The sequence below is a fragment of the Crocodylus porosus genome, unplaced genomic scaffold, assembly GCF_001723895.1.
Source record: "Crocodylus porosus isolate Cpor-Errol unplaced genomic scaffold, CroPor_comp1, whole genome shotgun sequence".
Lineage (NCBI taxonomy): Eukaryota > Metazoa > Chordata > Crocodylia > Crocodylidae > Crocodylus > Crocodylus porosus.
In genome coordinates this window covers 60,450,661-60,469,186 of record NW_017728918.1, presented here as the reverse complement: position 1 = coordinate 60,469,186, position 18,526 = coordinate 60,450,661, and the positions used below count along the sequence as shown (strand labels likewise).

The window sequence follows — 18,526 nt, the reverse complement described above, 5'->3', positions numbered from 1 at the left end:
AGGATTTCTTTATTTGTATTTAGAAGACTGTTGAAATAGGTGGTCTAAAAAAATCATACATAAAGAATTACCATCACTTACAAAACAGATAATAGGTAGAAAAAAACCCAAATAAACAGTAAATTAGCTTTTGGTCTCAGCTCTCTCTGTACTACTTACTCCAAACATTTAGAAGAAGAAAATCCCGATTTTCTTTTATCATTGTTTAAATAGAATACTGGAAGAAACAGAACAAAGACTAGGTTCAAACAAGCACTGTTCTTAAAGCAACTTGTCTGTGCAGAGCGTGTTATTGCCAGTGGATAGCCTCTTCTTATACAGCACAGGCATAATGTGCAACTCTAAGTAGGACAGAGCACTGAAAATGCCCACCTGGCAGCTCTCCCCAGTTTAATTAAAGTTTACAAAATGGTCTTGAAAATGATGAAGCAAACATAGCGCATAAACATAACAAAGGGCCTATTAATTGTTATGTAATGGGACCACTTATGTAATTGTACAAGAAGTGCTCGAAAAGTGTATTCACTCATTGCAGAATCTTGGCCTGGTTGAGCCTGGTTGAGAAAGAGCTTGCAATGCTATTTCTCTTCCCCTTTCTATTCATCCTTCTTACAACTTGCCCCCCCTCCCCCATTCCTAATTTGGAGTCAGCTTGTTCCAGCCCTGGTGGCTACGGTAATTTACTGCCGAAACGTGGCATTTTACCACTGTAACAGAACAGGTCTATCATAAGAGCTCTCATAGAAATATTGCTAAAGCAATGGTTTTGGTGTGAGGAAGGATAATGCTTCTAAGTTAAATTATGCTCAGTGTCTCTAGATGGTCCATTCAGAAAAGCAATTTGTTGTTGTCTTCTTCAAAGAAAGTTCATCATTTGTTACAGACAAATGTTTCAGAAATAATGTAATATAATCACCATCATTCCACAATGCCTCTCATGATGTGCAATTAGCACGGTAATGTCCAACCAACCAAACTTAAAGGTAACAAGCACTAGAAAAAGGATCCATGGTTTATCATGAAATAGCTGAAGTCTTCTGTGGCTGACAGATGCTGCTCCAGAAGGTTAAGAAGATGAAGACAGCTCTTCCAGCCTGACTGTAAGAGGGATTATGTCTGAGCAGCAGATAAACAGATTATTCCAGAAACAGACACTGGTTTTTTTTTTCAAAAACTTCGTCACACTTGTCACAATTAGGAGTTTATCATTCCAGTCCCCCTTTCAACCTCTTGAGCTACAAGTGTGTGTTTGAGGGGTTTGTTCAGTACTTGCATTCTGGCACCTGTTACCCTCCTCGCCTCACTGTGATTTGAAACAATTCAGATCCATGGGACACTTTTGAAAAGTGGGAATAGGAAGAGCTTTTGGAATTTTAGCTTCTTTATAAGAAATCTGTTAATCTAACTCAACTATCCCTATTCCCTGCGTTACTACTACTAAAAATTGTGAATGATCAATAGACAGCATGCATTTGAAAACTGGATTAATATTTTTGGTCATTTGCCTTGCTCTCCAAGTTCAAGGAAGCAAAGGTAAGTTCATATGTAAAAGGATTGTATTTATTTACTTTTTTTTTTTTTTTACCTAACACACAAAAGAGCAGGCAGTTTTCCCTGAAGCCGAGAATTCAGTGTCTAGATTAGGGTGATAAAAAGCATGTGTCAGTAACACTTAACTACAGGCAAGGCTGAGGAAAGGTTGATTTAACTACTGTTGTGCAGGTTTGCCAAGCATTAAATCTTTGCAAAATATGCTTTGGTTGATTTTCTTATTCATATTTTATGAGGACAGAAATAAAATTTCAAAAGCAATGACTTATAAATGCAAAATGGCTGAAGTGAACTCATAAGAAGCTGTATTGTCAAAGATAATCTGCTGTTATTGAACTGAAAAGAATACAAAAAAGTATACTTTTGCCTTTACTGGCCTTTGCCAAGGACAAATGAAAAAACTGGTAGGAATATACACAAATTCTGCATGTAAAAAGGGCACTATCAAATAAACAGAAAAGGGCAATGCAAATAAGGGCTAATGAACATGTAGAGCAGAACAAGCATAAAATGTAAAATTATAAAATAAAATGAAAAAGAATGCTTCTGCTAATATAAGTACTTATTGAAGCAAGTAAAAAAAATATAATCATAATAATTAAATAGCACATGTTCATTTTTTGACATGTAAGAGAACTTTCAAATTTATTTCCATGGAGAGTTTCCTATAAAAATTAAACTGAAGCATTGATTTGTACAATTTCTTAGCAAGAATAAAACTAGTCAGACAGAAACGAGACAACTATTTTGTATTCAGTGCAACAACTGATTGTACCTTTAGACATACTGAAAAGTCCATAGCCTTTTTCTTTAATTATTCAACAACAAAAACATGAGTGATTTTCCTAGTTCATTTACATATAGAATTAAGTAGGGAGGAATGTTATTTTTCTATTTATTTTGGTTGCTTACTAACTTTTCTATTCTTGAAGTTTATATAATCAAATTAAAATCTCACCCCATAATTGCTTTGTGTTTTGCCTAAGTGATCTATGAATGACCTAATGCTGTACATCCTACTTTCTGTCAAGCCTAGTCATGTTAGTTAAATGCAAAAATTAAGTAATTTCAAAAACATTATTTTCATTTATATTTCTGTTTTTACAAAAGCAGAGGAGACAGGCCGCTGTCAGTAATGTTCAGAAAGCTTAATATCCGCACACAGAATTTGTTCTTGCTTGTGTTTTTATAAAACAGTTGTTTTTAGCTCACTGCACTATAGCTAAACAGCTAGAAAAAAATTAGTGCATTGAATTATTGAGGACATTTTTCCTTAGTAAATCATAATGAGTCAGCAAAGTGCTAACACCACCTGCATCTGATTTGTATTCTGCTACCATATGTTTTTACCTTTTTGTTTCACATAATTTCACATAATTAGTTAACAACATTTGCAGGTGTAGCAAAGAGAGAGGACTGGTGAGAGTCAAGATATGTCTTCCACAAACACAGTAACGAAAAAGAGATTTACCAATTCACGTTACCTTCACAACTGTATTTCACTACAGTATAAGATAGAATTTACTCTAAGTAATTGGTGCACTATTTATGGCATAAATGATATTTATAGTTGTAATTATAAACCCCAAAAGCAATAAAATAAAAAGGTAGGCTGAACATTCCTGCTTATCTTCTCATGCCTAGATATTGCACCAGATCTGTTAAAATAATTTGGATGGCATTTTACAAAGAGGGACTCAAGCTAAACATTAAGGACATTTTCCTAAAAGAAAGCTATTCTGGATTGTGAAAAACTTCTGCAAAGGAAAGCAGTATCAAACTATTGCTCAGAATATTTAATAATCCGCAGGAAAAAAGGCTGGATAATAAACATTTAGAGAACATCCTACACCAAAAGGGGCTGGGTGGAGGATTGAATTGTGAAATAGTTGTTTTTCATCTCTAATCTCTTTGATTCTTTAAAATACAACAACAAACAACAATTATTATTGCAATACTTAATAACAAAGATTAGAGGCTTTAACTTGGAATTTCCTGGTTTGTTGCTGGTGTGTACAACAGTAATTTGTTACACACATTCATTTTTAATGATAATTGGAAAAATTTCCATCCCTACAGCTTATGCTATGCCTGGTGCATACAGACATATTGGGGTTATCTTTATTTTCATGGAAATATATAGCATATTAAAACTTTGTGATAGTAAATACTACTTCCGAATGTACACGCACAAAATTTAATAGGCTGTTGCTTACCAAACCGTATGCCTCTCTGAACCAGTTAGTATCTAAGGTGCTACCTTGCCCTGCCATACTCCTGACTTCAGACTAACATGGCTAACTGCCTCTCTCTACTCAATGGAAACTGTATGTTCATATACACTAAGAAAGGCACTCAGACTTCCTGAGTGATTATGCTTTATTTATGGTACAATATTATATATCTTAGCACTAGGAGCCAATTTTGACATTAATGTGTACCTAAAGAAGCACACAGCCTTCTCAAAGGCACTTAGTAGTTAAAGCACTTAACCAGTGGGAGTGATTGGTGGGAGGCTTGGGTTCTAGGCCCTTCTGAGGCTGAAAGGGTTCAAACCTGTATGTCCCACTTCCCAGAAGAGTGTTCAGAATGCTACCTGAAAGAATAGGCAAGGTAGGGGTACCTGACTCCCTCCTATATGTTCTCCCTCTTCCCATAAATCTTGCACTCTTGGTGGCTCAGTGGGCCAACTTCACCAGGAGGGGTTGAAAGCCCCATCTCCATCCAACTACTCTGCTTCCTAGTGGTTAAGGTGTTCCCCTGAAAAGCTTGCATGCTTGCATGCTCTCAGGTTAAGTCAGGCCTGTAAACCAAGTCTTCCATTTCCTGGATGATTTCTCTAACCACCAAACATGAAGCAACCCTACTGTCAGCAGCATGACATCCATGTGATAGGTCACAAGATGACAGAAAAGTGCCTGATGTGTAGCTCCAAGTCAGGCACCTAAGCTCTGAGAAATCACAAGTTTGGACACACCCTTGTACTGTTTCCTACAGGGAAGCACCCCTTCCTCCTAAACACCTAGGTATTCCAACTTACCCTTTGGATGCACCAAACTGTTCCTATTTCCACTACAGGCATCTGAGGTGCCCCACCTACTTAGATTGGGAGGGGAAAGGTGCATACTTCTTAGAAATGCTAAAGCCTATATGCAGGACTTTGAAAGGCCAATATGGATTTGTTCTGCAGACACGGATCTTCAATTGTATAAATATACATACTGGGTGCTATATACCTAGAGAGTGGATAATCTAGGTGTACTGGAGATTTTTCTCATTCTTCTGGTCAATCTTGAGATATTGTAAGCCAATGTACAAATCAGCTGTTTAATTCCCTTTAATTTTTTTCACAACACCAATAGCCACTAAACTAATTCCTGAATTCATCAGTTGTTATCATTCCCTATGACAGAACTGCATTCAATTATTATTTTGTTTCTACCAATATTTAAAGCATGTCAAATAAAGGTGATGGTACCTCTTGGAAACTTTCCTTTTCTCTCTCCCTACCTATTTTTAGTATGCAGTCATACTAAATAGCCTCAACCAAGAAGTCTATATGTTCCTCTCTCCCATATAACAGCACCACGTTAAGCGAAAAAAGTCACTAAAGAACAATGCAAGAAATTCCTTTGAAACTCCAAGGTACTTCCAGACCAAACATTTAGTATCAACAATGTTCTAGTCCTGGCCAGTCCTAGGATCCAAAGACAGAACCAAGGATTTGAATTAAGATGCTTTGAACTGTCCTGGCACAAACCATTTTTAAAAAGAAAAATATATTTAAGCCAACACACTGTGCAGACAAAATTTAAGATGGAGTGAATGACTGAACTATAAGGCACTGAAGTTAACCACTGAGAATGTTGGTGGATTTTTAAATATAGCAGCTAATCCTACAATTATGGATAGAAACTGCACTTCTAGCACTTTGTATTCTGCTTTCAGTTCAAAGAATGCGAGAGCCTTGTAACAGCACTCAAGGTTGCTAAGTGTTAGCTTGTATTCAGCAGACAGATATTCTCTATTTACTCAGAGTCATTCTGTGGGAGACAAAGGCTCTATGTGCTCTGTGAAATCATTTTAATTAATTCTGACTTTCCGCTTTCTATTCAGCTGTCCCAATTCAAAGGTCAGCAACTGTTGCAGATCTTTGTTACTATAACTGTCCTTGAGAAAAGGGTTAAACAAATCTATGCTGGATGGAGGAGGGTACAGAAAACTTTAAAGAAAAAAGCCACAAACATACCATTTTTGTTCTTCTGAAGTATTCCTCAGTTCATCCATGAAACAGAGATACACATTGTTGAACTAAGGATGATAAACTCTCTTGTTTGTGTCTGTGTACAATTGAAATAAGAAATTAAATGCCTCAAATGCCAAAATAAACTGAATCAGTTGTGAGTGTTTTTTAACAGGATTTGTTTAATTCTAAAGATGAATATATGCAGCAGTATCAACAGTTATTACTAAGCAGCAATATGCTGTAGGTTTGCAGACAGACGCCATGGTGACTGATGCATCAGGAACGCCTAGATGAACAAACAAAACAGATAGCTTTTGAAAGGGAAAAGGGAAAATATAAATAACATTGGAGAACAAGATAATTATCACCAATATGGGGCTTTGTCCCCTGTCAAGATATATATTAATAATCCACAATGAAATAACTTCAGTCCAAACTAGTCTCCACCTGCTAGACAACTATATTATTGCTTATTCTATTGTGCACAACAGGACTTATTATACTACCTTCATAACTCTGGGGCTCTTATACACATGCAGGAAGGCTGCTGTGAGGTGCTGTAATTCCAATACAGCCAAGCAAACTCAATTAATTGAGTCCGCTGGAGTGTGGTAATTACCATGCTCCATCAGATTCCAGTGTCACATGTATCAGCATCCCCGCACTGAAAAATGACAGTGGGGCATCGCAGAGCACTGAGGTGCCTGCTTCTAGGAAAGGCACAGGTGCCAGTTGCTGGGGCAACCGCAGTTGGTCAGCTGACCGGAAGGGGGCAGGGCCTGGCCTATATAAACAGTCCAGGCTGAGGCCAAGCAGGAGTTCCCTGTTAACATCAAAGGGTGAAGGAGCTCTGCTGGAGCATTGCAGCCTAAACAGGCTAGATGGCCTGAACAGCTTTGGTTCATGGAGAATGGGAGGAGATACCCCAGTAGGGATTTGAGTGATGTTTAGTTGGAGGGCGAGAGTTTGCGTTTTAGCCAGGAGGCTTGGTTTTGAGTTGGGGCCAATTGGCTTATGGTTTTGTTTGTTATTACACCAGAGGACTGGGTGAGGCTAATAGGGGTTGGAGGAGGCCTCATAGGAGCTCCCCAGTAGTGTGGGGAGTTCCTGGTGCCAGAGAGGGTACAGCAGTCTGGATTGAGGGCCAGGTAAGGCTGAGGCCGCCTGAGCCGGATAGGGATCATATACCTGAGAAGGGGGTCTAGGGGCAAGGCACGGCTATGGCCACCTGAGCCTCGGTGAGGAGCACCAGTGTGGACACCGGCAAGAAGCCCAGAGGATGCTTGCATTAAGCCCCAGGGAGGGCGAGAGCACTGAGAGAAGCCCCAGTGTGGGGGTGAGGGTGTGGAGAAGGGCCCCGGTTTGGCCACAAGTAGAAGACAAGCCCGGGGGGTGTCCATGAGGGCGCGGGCAACAATAATTGACTCAACAATGTCCAGTACATCTGAGAAACTTGGAGCGTGTTATAAGGGGTGGTAGGAGCCACGCATAGCCCTGAGGCAGGAGTGCCCAGAATCATCTATAGACGGGGTACTGGTGGGAGTACGACAGGGGTACCGTGCCAAGGAGGACAAAAGGCAGCCTCCCTTAATAACTTTTATAATCAAAGACGTGGCGGGTGAGAATGAGGGTGCTTGATCAACTTGGCACAGTAGGGGGCACCAGGAGAGATCATGGCCACTCCTGGGACGCCACCCTGTGACAGGGCGCTTTCTACTAAAGCTCATTCAACAAGTGTTAGCTCAAAGTGCCCTGCCACCATTTTTCGGCACAGGGACACTGATACATGTGATGCTCCAGGAGTTTTTAATGAGTGCAGCTCATTCCAATGTGCTCTTGGAGATCCACTAATTAAAGTGTCATTCCCCCCCTGCCCCCTCCCACAGCACATCTATAATTGTTCCTGGTGTCTTAGTGGCTTTCAGATGTGCATTAAGCAACATGATTAATGTGCATTTGCTACTCTTGCATCCAAGGGAAACATTCTGTATGCACTCCAAAGTGTTTGTTTTGGGTTTGAAAATATTTTAATAATATGTATATGATTGTCCTAGTTAGTGGCAAAGTAGTAGTTAGAACAATGTTAGTAGCTGCAACAAAGCTTTAGAGAAAAGCAGCAGCTGTCATAAATTTTTGGCTTCAACTTATCCCTATAAACTAAGTTAGGTAAAGGTTCTTCTTATACTACAGAAACAGAGAAGAATCAACTAGCAAGCCCAGGTTATCTGGTGAGGTGGGGTCTCAGTCTTTATACAAACCAATTTCAATATCTAGCATGAGTGGATAACAGCCATTAAAGGTTTTCATTGCCATTGCCTCCTAATAATTTGCAAGTGGAAACTTTCAGGGAACTTTTGAAAAAGGTCTCATCTCTCTTGCCTTAGCTGAGAAGACTGGCTCTTCTATACAAGGAAAACTCCTAGGGTGAATTATTTTGCCATCCCTAATTTATGGAGAAGACATACCAAGGTGGTGCTAGATCTTGACAGCATGATATTAACAATCACCAGAAAGCATTAACAATCACCAGAGAGCCTCTGCAACATTTGACATAATTCTTCTGTGTGCTTGTACTTTTTATGTAGTTACGGCCTCCCTTATTGTGGTCTCTGAGGGCCAAATCAAGATTGACCTTGCAGGTACATTGGCTTGAAGTTAGGTATCACTGAAGGGCACTGCATAGAAAGGCACCTAGAACTATCCCCTAGGAAACAATAAAACAGAGGTGTAGCTGAACTTTTGCCTCTGCCTCTGCCCAAAGCATAGGCACCTTATTCAGGGATGTTGTGACAGAGTAGCTGGAGAAAGTACAAGAAAACCCCCACTTATGATGTACCAGGAACCTCCCAAACTACTGTTCCACCCGGGAGCTCAATGAATTGGACAGAGGCTATCTCTGACTTCTGGCCATGCCAAATGGGCCAATCAGGCCATGCACCAGGGTTCCCTGGAAGGGAAGTGCTAGCTGGGGAGGAGCCTAAAAAATATGTCAACCCTGATGCCAAACAGCTGGCTGGCAATTCAGGGGCCAATGACTTCCTCAGCAGAGACAATGAGCTCCAGCTGTTCAGAGGAGGCAGATCTTGATTGGAGGGAAGAAGCGACCAGGAAATATAAGCAGCTCCCAGAACTGAGGCATGGTGGGGAATGGAAGGTGGAGAAACAGGAGCATCAGACAGGTGAGAAGCAGCTGAGCTTCTCATCTTTCCTTATACTTGTTCAAGAAAAGCTATTAAGTTTTCCTGGGGCAAAGCCAAGTCCCTTCAGCTACGAAGCTGGGCACGGATAAGTCTGTGTATTTTGATGTTATACAACTGCACAACCCTTATAGTCTGAGACTATAAAGAGTATATATATACAGAGTTTTGAGGCGGGAGTGTAGAGGCTGGAGGAGGTCCCATTTTGAGCCCTAAGGCCCAGTAACCAGTCCAGAGTGATTCAGCCAGAAGAAGAAACTGGCGGTGTTCATTGTACTTCCACCCATGAATTAGGACTGTTTCTAGACTGAATAACCCCTCCTATAGTTTTCCATCAAAGTCATGGCAGGCAAGATCAGGTAAGGACTTGGTATTAATACCATTGTAAAAAATGCTGGTAAAACTCCATTTAGAATTACGCATACAGTTCTGGTCACCTGCGTTAAAAAAAATTAACTTAAACTGGAACAGGGCTAACACACTGGAGAAGGGCTACTAACATAATTACATAACACACCCCACAATGAAACCACCAGAATTCATAGATCCTACATACATTTAGCACAAATGTGGTATCTGTATGTTTCATCCAATGCATAAAATGCCCTCATAGTAACTATGCTTGTGAACCTAAATAGCCAGAATGAACTCTCACTGAAAAATGATAAAGAATAGAAATATCCATTGATCAGTTGGAAAACACTTTTCATAGAAAAACCACTCCATTTCTGACCTCACAATCCTTTCACTCAAGGGAAATTTACAAAACATCATTAGAAGAAATCATTAGAACATAATGTTTACATAACATCATTAGAAGACAGTCCTGGAAACAAAAATTCATAACTTTACTAGACCCTAAAAACTAAACAGTCACAATGGTTCAGTAGTGTAACTGCAGAGAAGCGGTAAGGGGGGCACCAGCCTGGATGCTGACTTAGAGGAGTGCTGGAATATACTCCCCCATAGAAGTCTTTGCTGCAGTAGGAGCAGCCACACAGTACCTGGGCATAGGAGCCAATGTGAAGACACAGCAGCAGCACCAGGGGTTTTTGAACCCTCAGGTAGATAAGAAACACCTCCTTCCTCCCCACTCCCCAATGCCACCCTCTCCCCTAGCCCCCCAGAACTCGGGAGTTTTGCCCAGGGCACAAAACTTGTTTAATAAACATCTGCAATGGTTTTATGGCTCGTTACAATTTATCTGCTCCCTGTTACCCTCTCTGTACTCGACTGTACCTTTTTGAATGGTCTTACTCTGTTACTTAATTACATTATCTAGTACAGATGCCCCTGACTTTTTTACATCTGCTTCTGAGAACTTTTCTTTGTACCACATTTTACAAACCTTTCCTTCATTTCTTTAAGTGACTGTTTCATATGCACAATGGAATGAGCAAAAGCAATTGTTTTACTAGCTTTTAGATTAGGCGGTATCCACTTCTTTTCCAGCTCTGAAGAAGGATACTTTGTTCCAGATGGATGGCTTAAAAAATCCTGATGCATGTAGCAGCAAGGGAGAGCGGGGCAGGGGAAAAGTCCCTCCCAGTCCCATGTGGCAACCAGGACTGCCTGGAAGTATAGGAAATACCCATAGCAGAACCTAGATGAACCCTAACCAGTGGTTGTTCGACCTCTTCTTAAACACCTCCAGTGATGGAGAGGCCACAGCTTCCCTAGGCAGTCTATTCCACTGCTTCACTGTTCTAATGGTGAATAAATTTTTCTCTAATATCCAATCTAAACCACCTTTGCTGTAATTTCAAGCCATTCGTCTGTGTCCTACTCCCTGCAGCAAAACGGAAGAGATGTTTTCCCTCTTCTTTACAATATCATGTCCCCTCTTGAATGCCTTCCCCACAAGCTGAACATACCTAGCTCCTTCAATGTCTCCTCACATGACTTGCCTCCCAAGCCCTTGATCATACTTGTCGTCCCCTCTGGACTCTCTATAACTTCTCCATGTCCTTTTTAAAATGTGAAGCCCAGAATTGTGTACAGTACTGTAAGTGAGGCATAATTTAAGCCCAGAATTGAGTGCAGTACTCTAAGTGAGGCATGATGATTATTTTTCCCAAGAATAATGGGAAGAATTGGCACCTTGCATTTGTCAGCATTGAATTTCATAGCTCCAACCCAGCTTTCCAATTCGTTGAGATTCTTCTGAATTGCACTTCTTTCTCATTTCATATCTTCTGCAGACTTGCTCAGAAGCTTTGTATGCCAGCATCAGAATCATTAATAAACACACTGAACAGCGCTGGGCCCAGGATAGACCCCCGTGGGATTCCACTTGAATCCTCCTGATAGTCTGACATGGATCCATTTATAATTACTTTTTAGTTGTTCCTATTGAGCCAGTTGACAATGCATCTTTTAGTAGCTTTGTTCAGCCCATATTTCTCCTATTTCTTTATGTGAAGTCATGCAGGGCCTTGTCAAAAGCCTTGCTGAAAACCAAATACACTGTGTCTACAGCATTCCCTTCATCCACCCAGTTACTTTGTCAAGAAAGCAGATAAAGCTGGTTTGACACAATTTCTTCCTAGCAAATCCATACGTTCGTCTTCCAGATTCTTGCAGAGTCCTTTAGGTACTTGCTGAAGTCAGTTATGACCAGTGCTCTCCACCCATCTGCATAGCTCATCACCTTCACTAGATGGATGAAGTTCTGGAATGGTCTTTGAAGCAAAGAAAAGAGCAAGGACCATGAACTGATTCAATATAGAGCTTGATAAGTTTTTGGAAATGATAGCACAATAATGGATAGGTATGTTCTCAGCATAATATTAACTGCATATCCTATGTGGTTTTTAGTATTTTTATCTTCCTAAGGTTGTTAAAGCCTTGTTGGACAGGCTTGGAAGAGTTAAAATAGGAAAACTTCCTAAAAAGAGGTAGTAAATAAGGGTGAAGTTACACATAGGCAACACGTGGGGGAATCATGGGGCAAGGGGGCACGTGCCCCCTGCCCCAAGATTGGCCCTCACCAGCCAGAGAGTGGGGGCACCAAGTGAAGCACTGGCTGGTGCTCCCCCCTCCCCCAGTCCCCAAGATTAGCACCAGCTGGCTTTGAGAAGTGCTGGCAGCACTGAAAGAAGTGCCAGTGGCACCTTCGGTTTTGCTGCTGGCACTTCCAGCTTTGCCACCAGAACTATGAATGTCCAGTGGAGGACCCCACCCCCCCGGTCAGTGATTGGCTGCTGGTGCCCCCCCAGACTCTGGAGCCACTGGTCATCCATGAAGTTACACATACTTAGACCATACTAAATCTGTGGAAAGTTAAGTGTTGTTAAAGTTAGAATGTGCTATGAGCAGTCATACATTCAGAGTTAATACCATTTCTTGCCTGCTAAGCTTTCACTGCCCCTAGAAGGCTGGTGAGCAGGGGTATGGCTAGGAGCTAGGATACCTGGGCTCTATCCCTGCTCTGGGTAGTGCAGGAGGGGAAACAATGCATCCTGGGATGCTGGAGGACAGCAAATTGCTTGTTTTGATCTCCTTTACCCTAACATGAGTTAGGTAGCATAGCTCAGAACTAACCTTCACCTGAAGTGGCATAATTTTGAGATGCTCATTGGGAACTTAGCATGAGCTAATAGGCTGTAATGTGCAGATGCTCACATTAAGTGCCCTTAGTATGATCTATGAGTAACATGTAACTCTACCCTGAGATTAATTGATTTATGGTAAACTGTGTCTACACAGCAGAGGCAACTGATAGAACTAACTACAGAGGTTTGATATATGAATGGGAAGAATCAGAAAGGCTCAGAGTAATAATAAACCCTTTCTGTGTACTTTCTCAGTTCCAGACAGTATTAGAATTATAAAAAATAAACCACAATATTTATGGAGTAAAGGTAATTGAGATATTGCATAATTAAGAGAACAAGCTTGGCATGCATTTAGTATTCTGATTGATTAGTAAATGCATGATCAGAGATTGCACTGTGTGTTAGCTAATGTCTGGACTAAATATGCAACCATGCACACATGGTACAAAGATGCAAAACTGTGGAAGACTCAATATAGCTAATCTGGTTACATTCAATGATTCAGCAATTTTCCTTTTTGCCCATAAGACAAGGAATACTTTTTCCCCAAAATTATTGTTTGATTTGCTGGGAGGCGGGGGGGGAGAAGAAATGCTGTCTCCCTCTGAAGTTTTGGAATTGGCCATGGCTAGATTTGGGAAATAGGCACATCTGGGCACCAAGCCAAACTCTCAGGTACATGACACTAAAGGTCAAATTGATGGGCAGATTCAGGGTCAAAACGGAACTTTCCCCCGGTCAGATTAGCAAGAGCTGTGGGGTGGTTTTGCTTTCCTCTGTCGCTTGGGACATGGTCCACTTCCTAGAATTATCCAAGGATAGAAGTGGAAGCCAAGTACTGGTGGCACCTTGTCTCTCCTGCTGTCTTCCTGTGGCACTGTAGGGCTTTTCATTCTGGTGCTTTGTAGCTGTGACATGCAAGGCAGACATGAGAATGTTCTTGTGGACTCTTCTGGAGAAATGGTCAGTTGTGAAGCAGGTGCCTGGACTTGAGGGCCTGGAAGATCACTTCCAGTGCAACCTGCCTATGAAATGCTAATATAAAACTGAATACTTAAAACATGTGAAGGCAGGGACTCTGCTCTTACTCGGATTTTTTTTAAATAAGTTTTTAGCCTTCATGATTGTGAGGGAAGCTTGGAAACATGTTTTGATGTATACATTAACCTACCGAGTCACCACAGAGCTCAGAATAGCAGCGAGAGATATAAAGTATACCATAGTTGTCTCAGTGGACTGTTAATCCCTTGACACACTGTTTGGCAGAGGGAGGTCCACTCTGACAGATAACTGGATTTTGCAAGAGAAGTACAGCGCAGCAGATGTGGTATATCAACTAAAGCATACACATTCCAACTTCTGGCATCATTATGAGAAGTCTTTCTGCCATCTCTGCTGCTCCTGAAAGGAGAGGTCTCTGCTCTCACTCCTAAGGGAAAAAAGGAGTTCCACACTTACCCCCCTGCCAAGGCTACACCAAAGGGAAAAACTGCATCTGGCTTGCCCCAATCTGGTCCTTTTCAGCCAAACACCTATTAACCTTACACCTAAGGAGCTGGGGTGCCTGGGCTACCATTAAATGAGGGCAAAGTGCAGAGACAGCCCACCATAAGGAGGATTTGTTTCCTCATTGTTCTCATTAGCAAAAAAGGAGCCTCACTCTGAAGCAGGAGTCAGCATTTGACCCTGGTCCATACTAAACTCACCTTATGTGCTCCATTGCTAACACACTAGCTTTCCTCATCAATTTCTATAATCATCCATTTACAAATATCTGTATATCCATTTACAAATATCTGTATATCTATTTTAATTTATCTATCATTATCTTTGTCTATTCCCACTGCTTTGAATAACAACCAGAACACTGCTACTTACCATAAGCTTAATTTCATTTCAGGTCATCTAACCACATTTATAAGAGAACAGTTAAAAACATTTTCTTAAAAAAAAAAAGAAGGTTTCATCACCAGTTACTACTTTTATCTTTGAATAAGACTTGGGTGGTGCTTTATTAGCAATGATTGTACTCTGAAGCAGTGTTCCTCCCATTTCAATCAAGTATTCCTTCCTACATTTGAAGAATGTCCTTGAGCACCTTTTTATTAGAGAGACTAATTTACTTTTTCATATATTTCAAACTTTGGGTTTATTTCAAGTGACTCCTTTAATTTTCTCCTGCATTATTCAGACTTCAATATTTTTATCCTGATGGAGGTTTTCATAGATTTCCTAGACATTAGGGCTGGAAGAGACATCGGGAGATCATCGAGGCCGGCCCCCTGCCCCAGGGGCAAGAAGTCAGCTGGGGTCAAAGGATCCTAGCAATATAAACTTCCAAATGTCTCTTAAAGGAATTCAGAGTTGCACCACCTCTGGCAGCAGTTTTTTCCAGGCCTTGGGTGCTTGGACAGTAAAGAAGTTCTTCCTTATGTCCAGCCTGACATGGTCTTGGAGGAGTTTGTGACCATTTGACCTTGTCATCCCTTGGGGCGCTCTGGTGAACAGGCGTTCCCCCAGATCCTGATGTACACCCCTTATATATATATATTATTATTATTGTTGTTCTATTCAAGCATTTAGTAACAGCATTTTGAAATTCTTCTTGCATATAATCATGCTTTAACTTTCTGGGGCCTAGTCAAACTAAATGTCTAATTCTGAATTAGTGTCACAACACAGTGCGATCCTGTTTATGTATTTGCAAAGCTGAAAAAGAAATCTTGAAGGCACAGGAGAAAAGATAACATTAACATTCTGCAACAAGGCTGGCTTTTTAGCAGAATGTCCACTATAATCATGGAAAAGCAACCATGGTTGCAACCCCTCTGGTCCTGCTTTCAGAGTAGCAAACAAACAGAACAAACCAAAAGCAAAAACAAAAATATTCTACTGCACCACTCCATTAACCTTTTAATTTTTTTTTCCCCCAAGAGCTCTGTTAAAAGAGCTATAAATTATTTTTTTCTTTTCATGCAGATTAAAAACATTTAAGCCTAAATAAGAACTTGTTCCTTCAGAATTACTCAGCTTCTCCTGCCCAGTTATTTAGTAATGTTCTAAACTGGATAAAATAGTTTTCAAGAAATATGGGGTAGAAGCACTGTCTAATACAAAAGTCTTCATGTTATTAAGAAAGAGGTGTTTTATCCTAGCATACAGAGAATTGTGTGTGTGCTAGTTTCCCCTTGCAATAACCATAGAAGATCTTTGTGGTAACTACAGCAATTTCTTGTATGAAAAAAATAAACAATAAAAGTATCTTATGTAAGTAGCAGCCTTTTATTGTGGCTTATCATCTTAAAACAAGGAGGAAGAGCCAGTACCAAAGAGGTTCTCCTTTAACCTCAGTGTGCAAGTCAGAGTTCATCAACGATAAATCATGTTTTGAGATTATCTTTCCTATCTGTCTGAGATCAGGACCCTGGAATTTCTGAATTTAATATCAACACCAAATCCTACCACAACCTTGGTAAAAGCGCTTAGGATGAGATCCAAATAATTTTGTTAACCAAAACTTTGATCTTGCCACCTCAAAAAGATATAAAAGAACTAGAAAAGGTATAAAGAAGGGCAACAAGGATAATCGGGGTATGAAGGGTTTTCATATGAGGAGAGACTAGGTTTGGACTTCTTAGCTTAGAAAAAGAGGCAGCTGGGAGACATGATAGAGTTGCAAAAGATTAAATGGTGCAGAGAAAGTGAATAAGGATTTATTATTTACACTTTCCTATAATGCTAGAACTAGGGGACATCAAATGAAACTATTAGGTAGCACATTTCAAAGCAGCAAAATGAAGTTCATTTTCACACCGTGAGTAATTAACCTGTAGAACTCACTGCCATACATTGTTGTGGACCCTGCCAGTTCACATCAGTTAAAAAGAGTATTACACAAAGTAATGGAAGCAAGGTCCATAGGAGGCACCTCTAAATCAGAACTCCCTAAGTCTCCAAATAGGAAAAGTTGCAATGGCAGAGGAGCAAGCGATGGAAACTTCTGGCATGCTCTGCTCACCCTCCCTCCCAGCCTCCATTCTCTATTACTATGCAAAACAGGATACTGGGTTAGATGGACCTATGATCTGACCCAGTAAATGGTAGTTTATGTAATTTACCATATTTAATGTAATTTGTATGAAATTTACCATATTTTCTCACATAATACACAGACACACACAAATTGCATGCCTTGTTTGGGGAAGGCAAAATTAAGGGGAAAAAGTCTTCCCTGTCAGAGCACAGGCTCGCCATGGCTGAATGCTCCTGAGCACAAGTAAGACTTGCCCCTTCCTTCCAGCTTCAAACCTCAAACCTCAAGCTTTCACCCTATCACAGACACTGCTGAACCTGCAGCTGGTTTTGGCAGCGGCTATCATGGGATTAAAGCTTAAGATTCAGAGTTTGCAAGGACAGTGAGTAACATGAGCAGCAAATTTTGCCTCTTCCATGCAGCTGGGAAGGCAAGGTAGCACAGACTCTGACAGCCATTAGTGTCCCCATATCTCTCTTTTGATGTGGTAGTAGTAGATACTCTTCTGAGGAAATCAGCTTCCTGATTTAAAACATGGACCTCATTTTGGATGGCTAAGTGGGGGAACTGTGTGTGATATGTGAATAAATACAGTAAATGCTTCAGTCATGGAAGCTGAGTCAAATCAACAAATCCAACAGCTACAAAATGCCCAGGATGGTTATGTCTACTTTGGCCTGAAAATCTTCCCAAGGTGCTAGACTTGGGCCTCTGAGCATACTCAGAACTAATCCAGATCAAGGTCCTTTGTTTCAAAAATCTCCCTTATAATCTAGATCAGAGGTAGGGGGAATCCCCCTAAATCCCCAATTCATCAGGTATTCAGAGCACACCTAACCATTGACGTACACTGATAGTATTACAGATTGAGGTCAGTACAAAGCACGCAGTACTTATCACTGCTCTTGAATATGGCCTACTACTGCTTACCTATTGAACAGCAACCTTGTTGTTAGAGCACGCACCCACAACGTGAGAGATCTAACATCCCTCTGACATGTCTAAATTAATAAAGGTTGATGCCAGGAAGGTATGATAGGGGATGGATTACCCTAGGCCTACCCTGTATTTATGTTGTCCTTCAAAAGCATCTAGTACTGCCACTGTCAGAGACAGGGTTTTTGGCTAGATGGACCATTGATGTGACCCATGTGACCTGCTTTTGTTCTTAGAGCTGGATTAAAGCTATCATGATCATTACAGATTTTACATTAGACAGTCAGTGGTTTAAAAAACAACAGCAACAACAGAAAAAAAACCAAGAAGCATAGACCAGAATCCAGCTCGCTGCAACCTTTCCCCTCAATGGGAAAGACCTCATCACTAGATTACAGAATTACATATCATGTTCACTTTCCTTGTGTCCCATGTCCTTTGCCCTCTTAGATGACTAGTGGTCCAGCTTCAATAGCAGAGGTAGAGGATACCATCCACCCAGTATGTTTTATAGCCTGGTGTTTCAAGCACTCTTCAGGGAATAGATGTGAATTTCAGTCCCTACAAACTGAGGAGGCCTGAAAACCAGATATCCCATTTCCTGGCCAAGTACTCTAACTGCTACAATTCTTATACAAACCCCTGCTGTATTAAATTGAATTAAGGGGTGGAGTGGAGGGGAATGAAGTGATCATTGAGACTGTTCCTCTCTCAAATCCTAATTTATTGAACACATAAGCAATACTAATATTTAACCAAGGCTATAAATGCAACACTTAACCTTTAAGCAAGCCCTAATAGTTGATATACTTCTATGTGAGCCTTCTGATAGATACTTTCTCAGTTCCAGATAGTATTATAATTATAAAAAATAAATCCCAATATTTATGGAACAAAGATAATTTAGATGTTGCATAATTAAGAGAACAGGCTTGGCATGCAATTAGTATTCTGATTGATTAGTAAATGCATGATCAGGGAATGCAGTGCATGCTAACTAATGACT

The 18,526-nt window shown here is 40.6% G+C and overlaps 1 protein-coding gene across 1 annotated transcript in view; it reads left to right on the top strand.

The window, feature by feature from the left end:
* Window positions 1–1,234: 1,234 nt before the first annotated feature.
* Window positions 1,235–18,526, top strand: part of IMPG1 (interphotoreceptor matrix proteoglycan 1) — a 145,178-nt gene continuing 127,886 nt past the window's right edge. Inside the window, exon 1 of the mRNA XM_019537655.1 lies at window positions 1,235–1,533. Coding sequence (XP_019393200.1) covers window positions 1,467–1,533 — 67 coding nt within the window. The 5' untranslated portion in view covers window positions 1,235–1,466. The remainder of the gene's footprint in view (window positions 1,534–18,526) is intronic.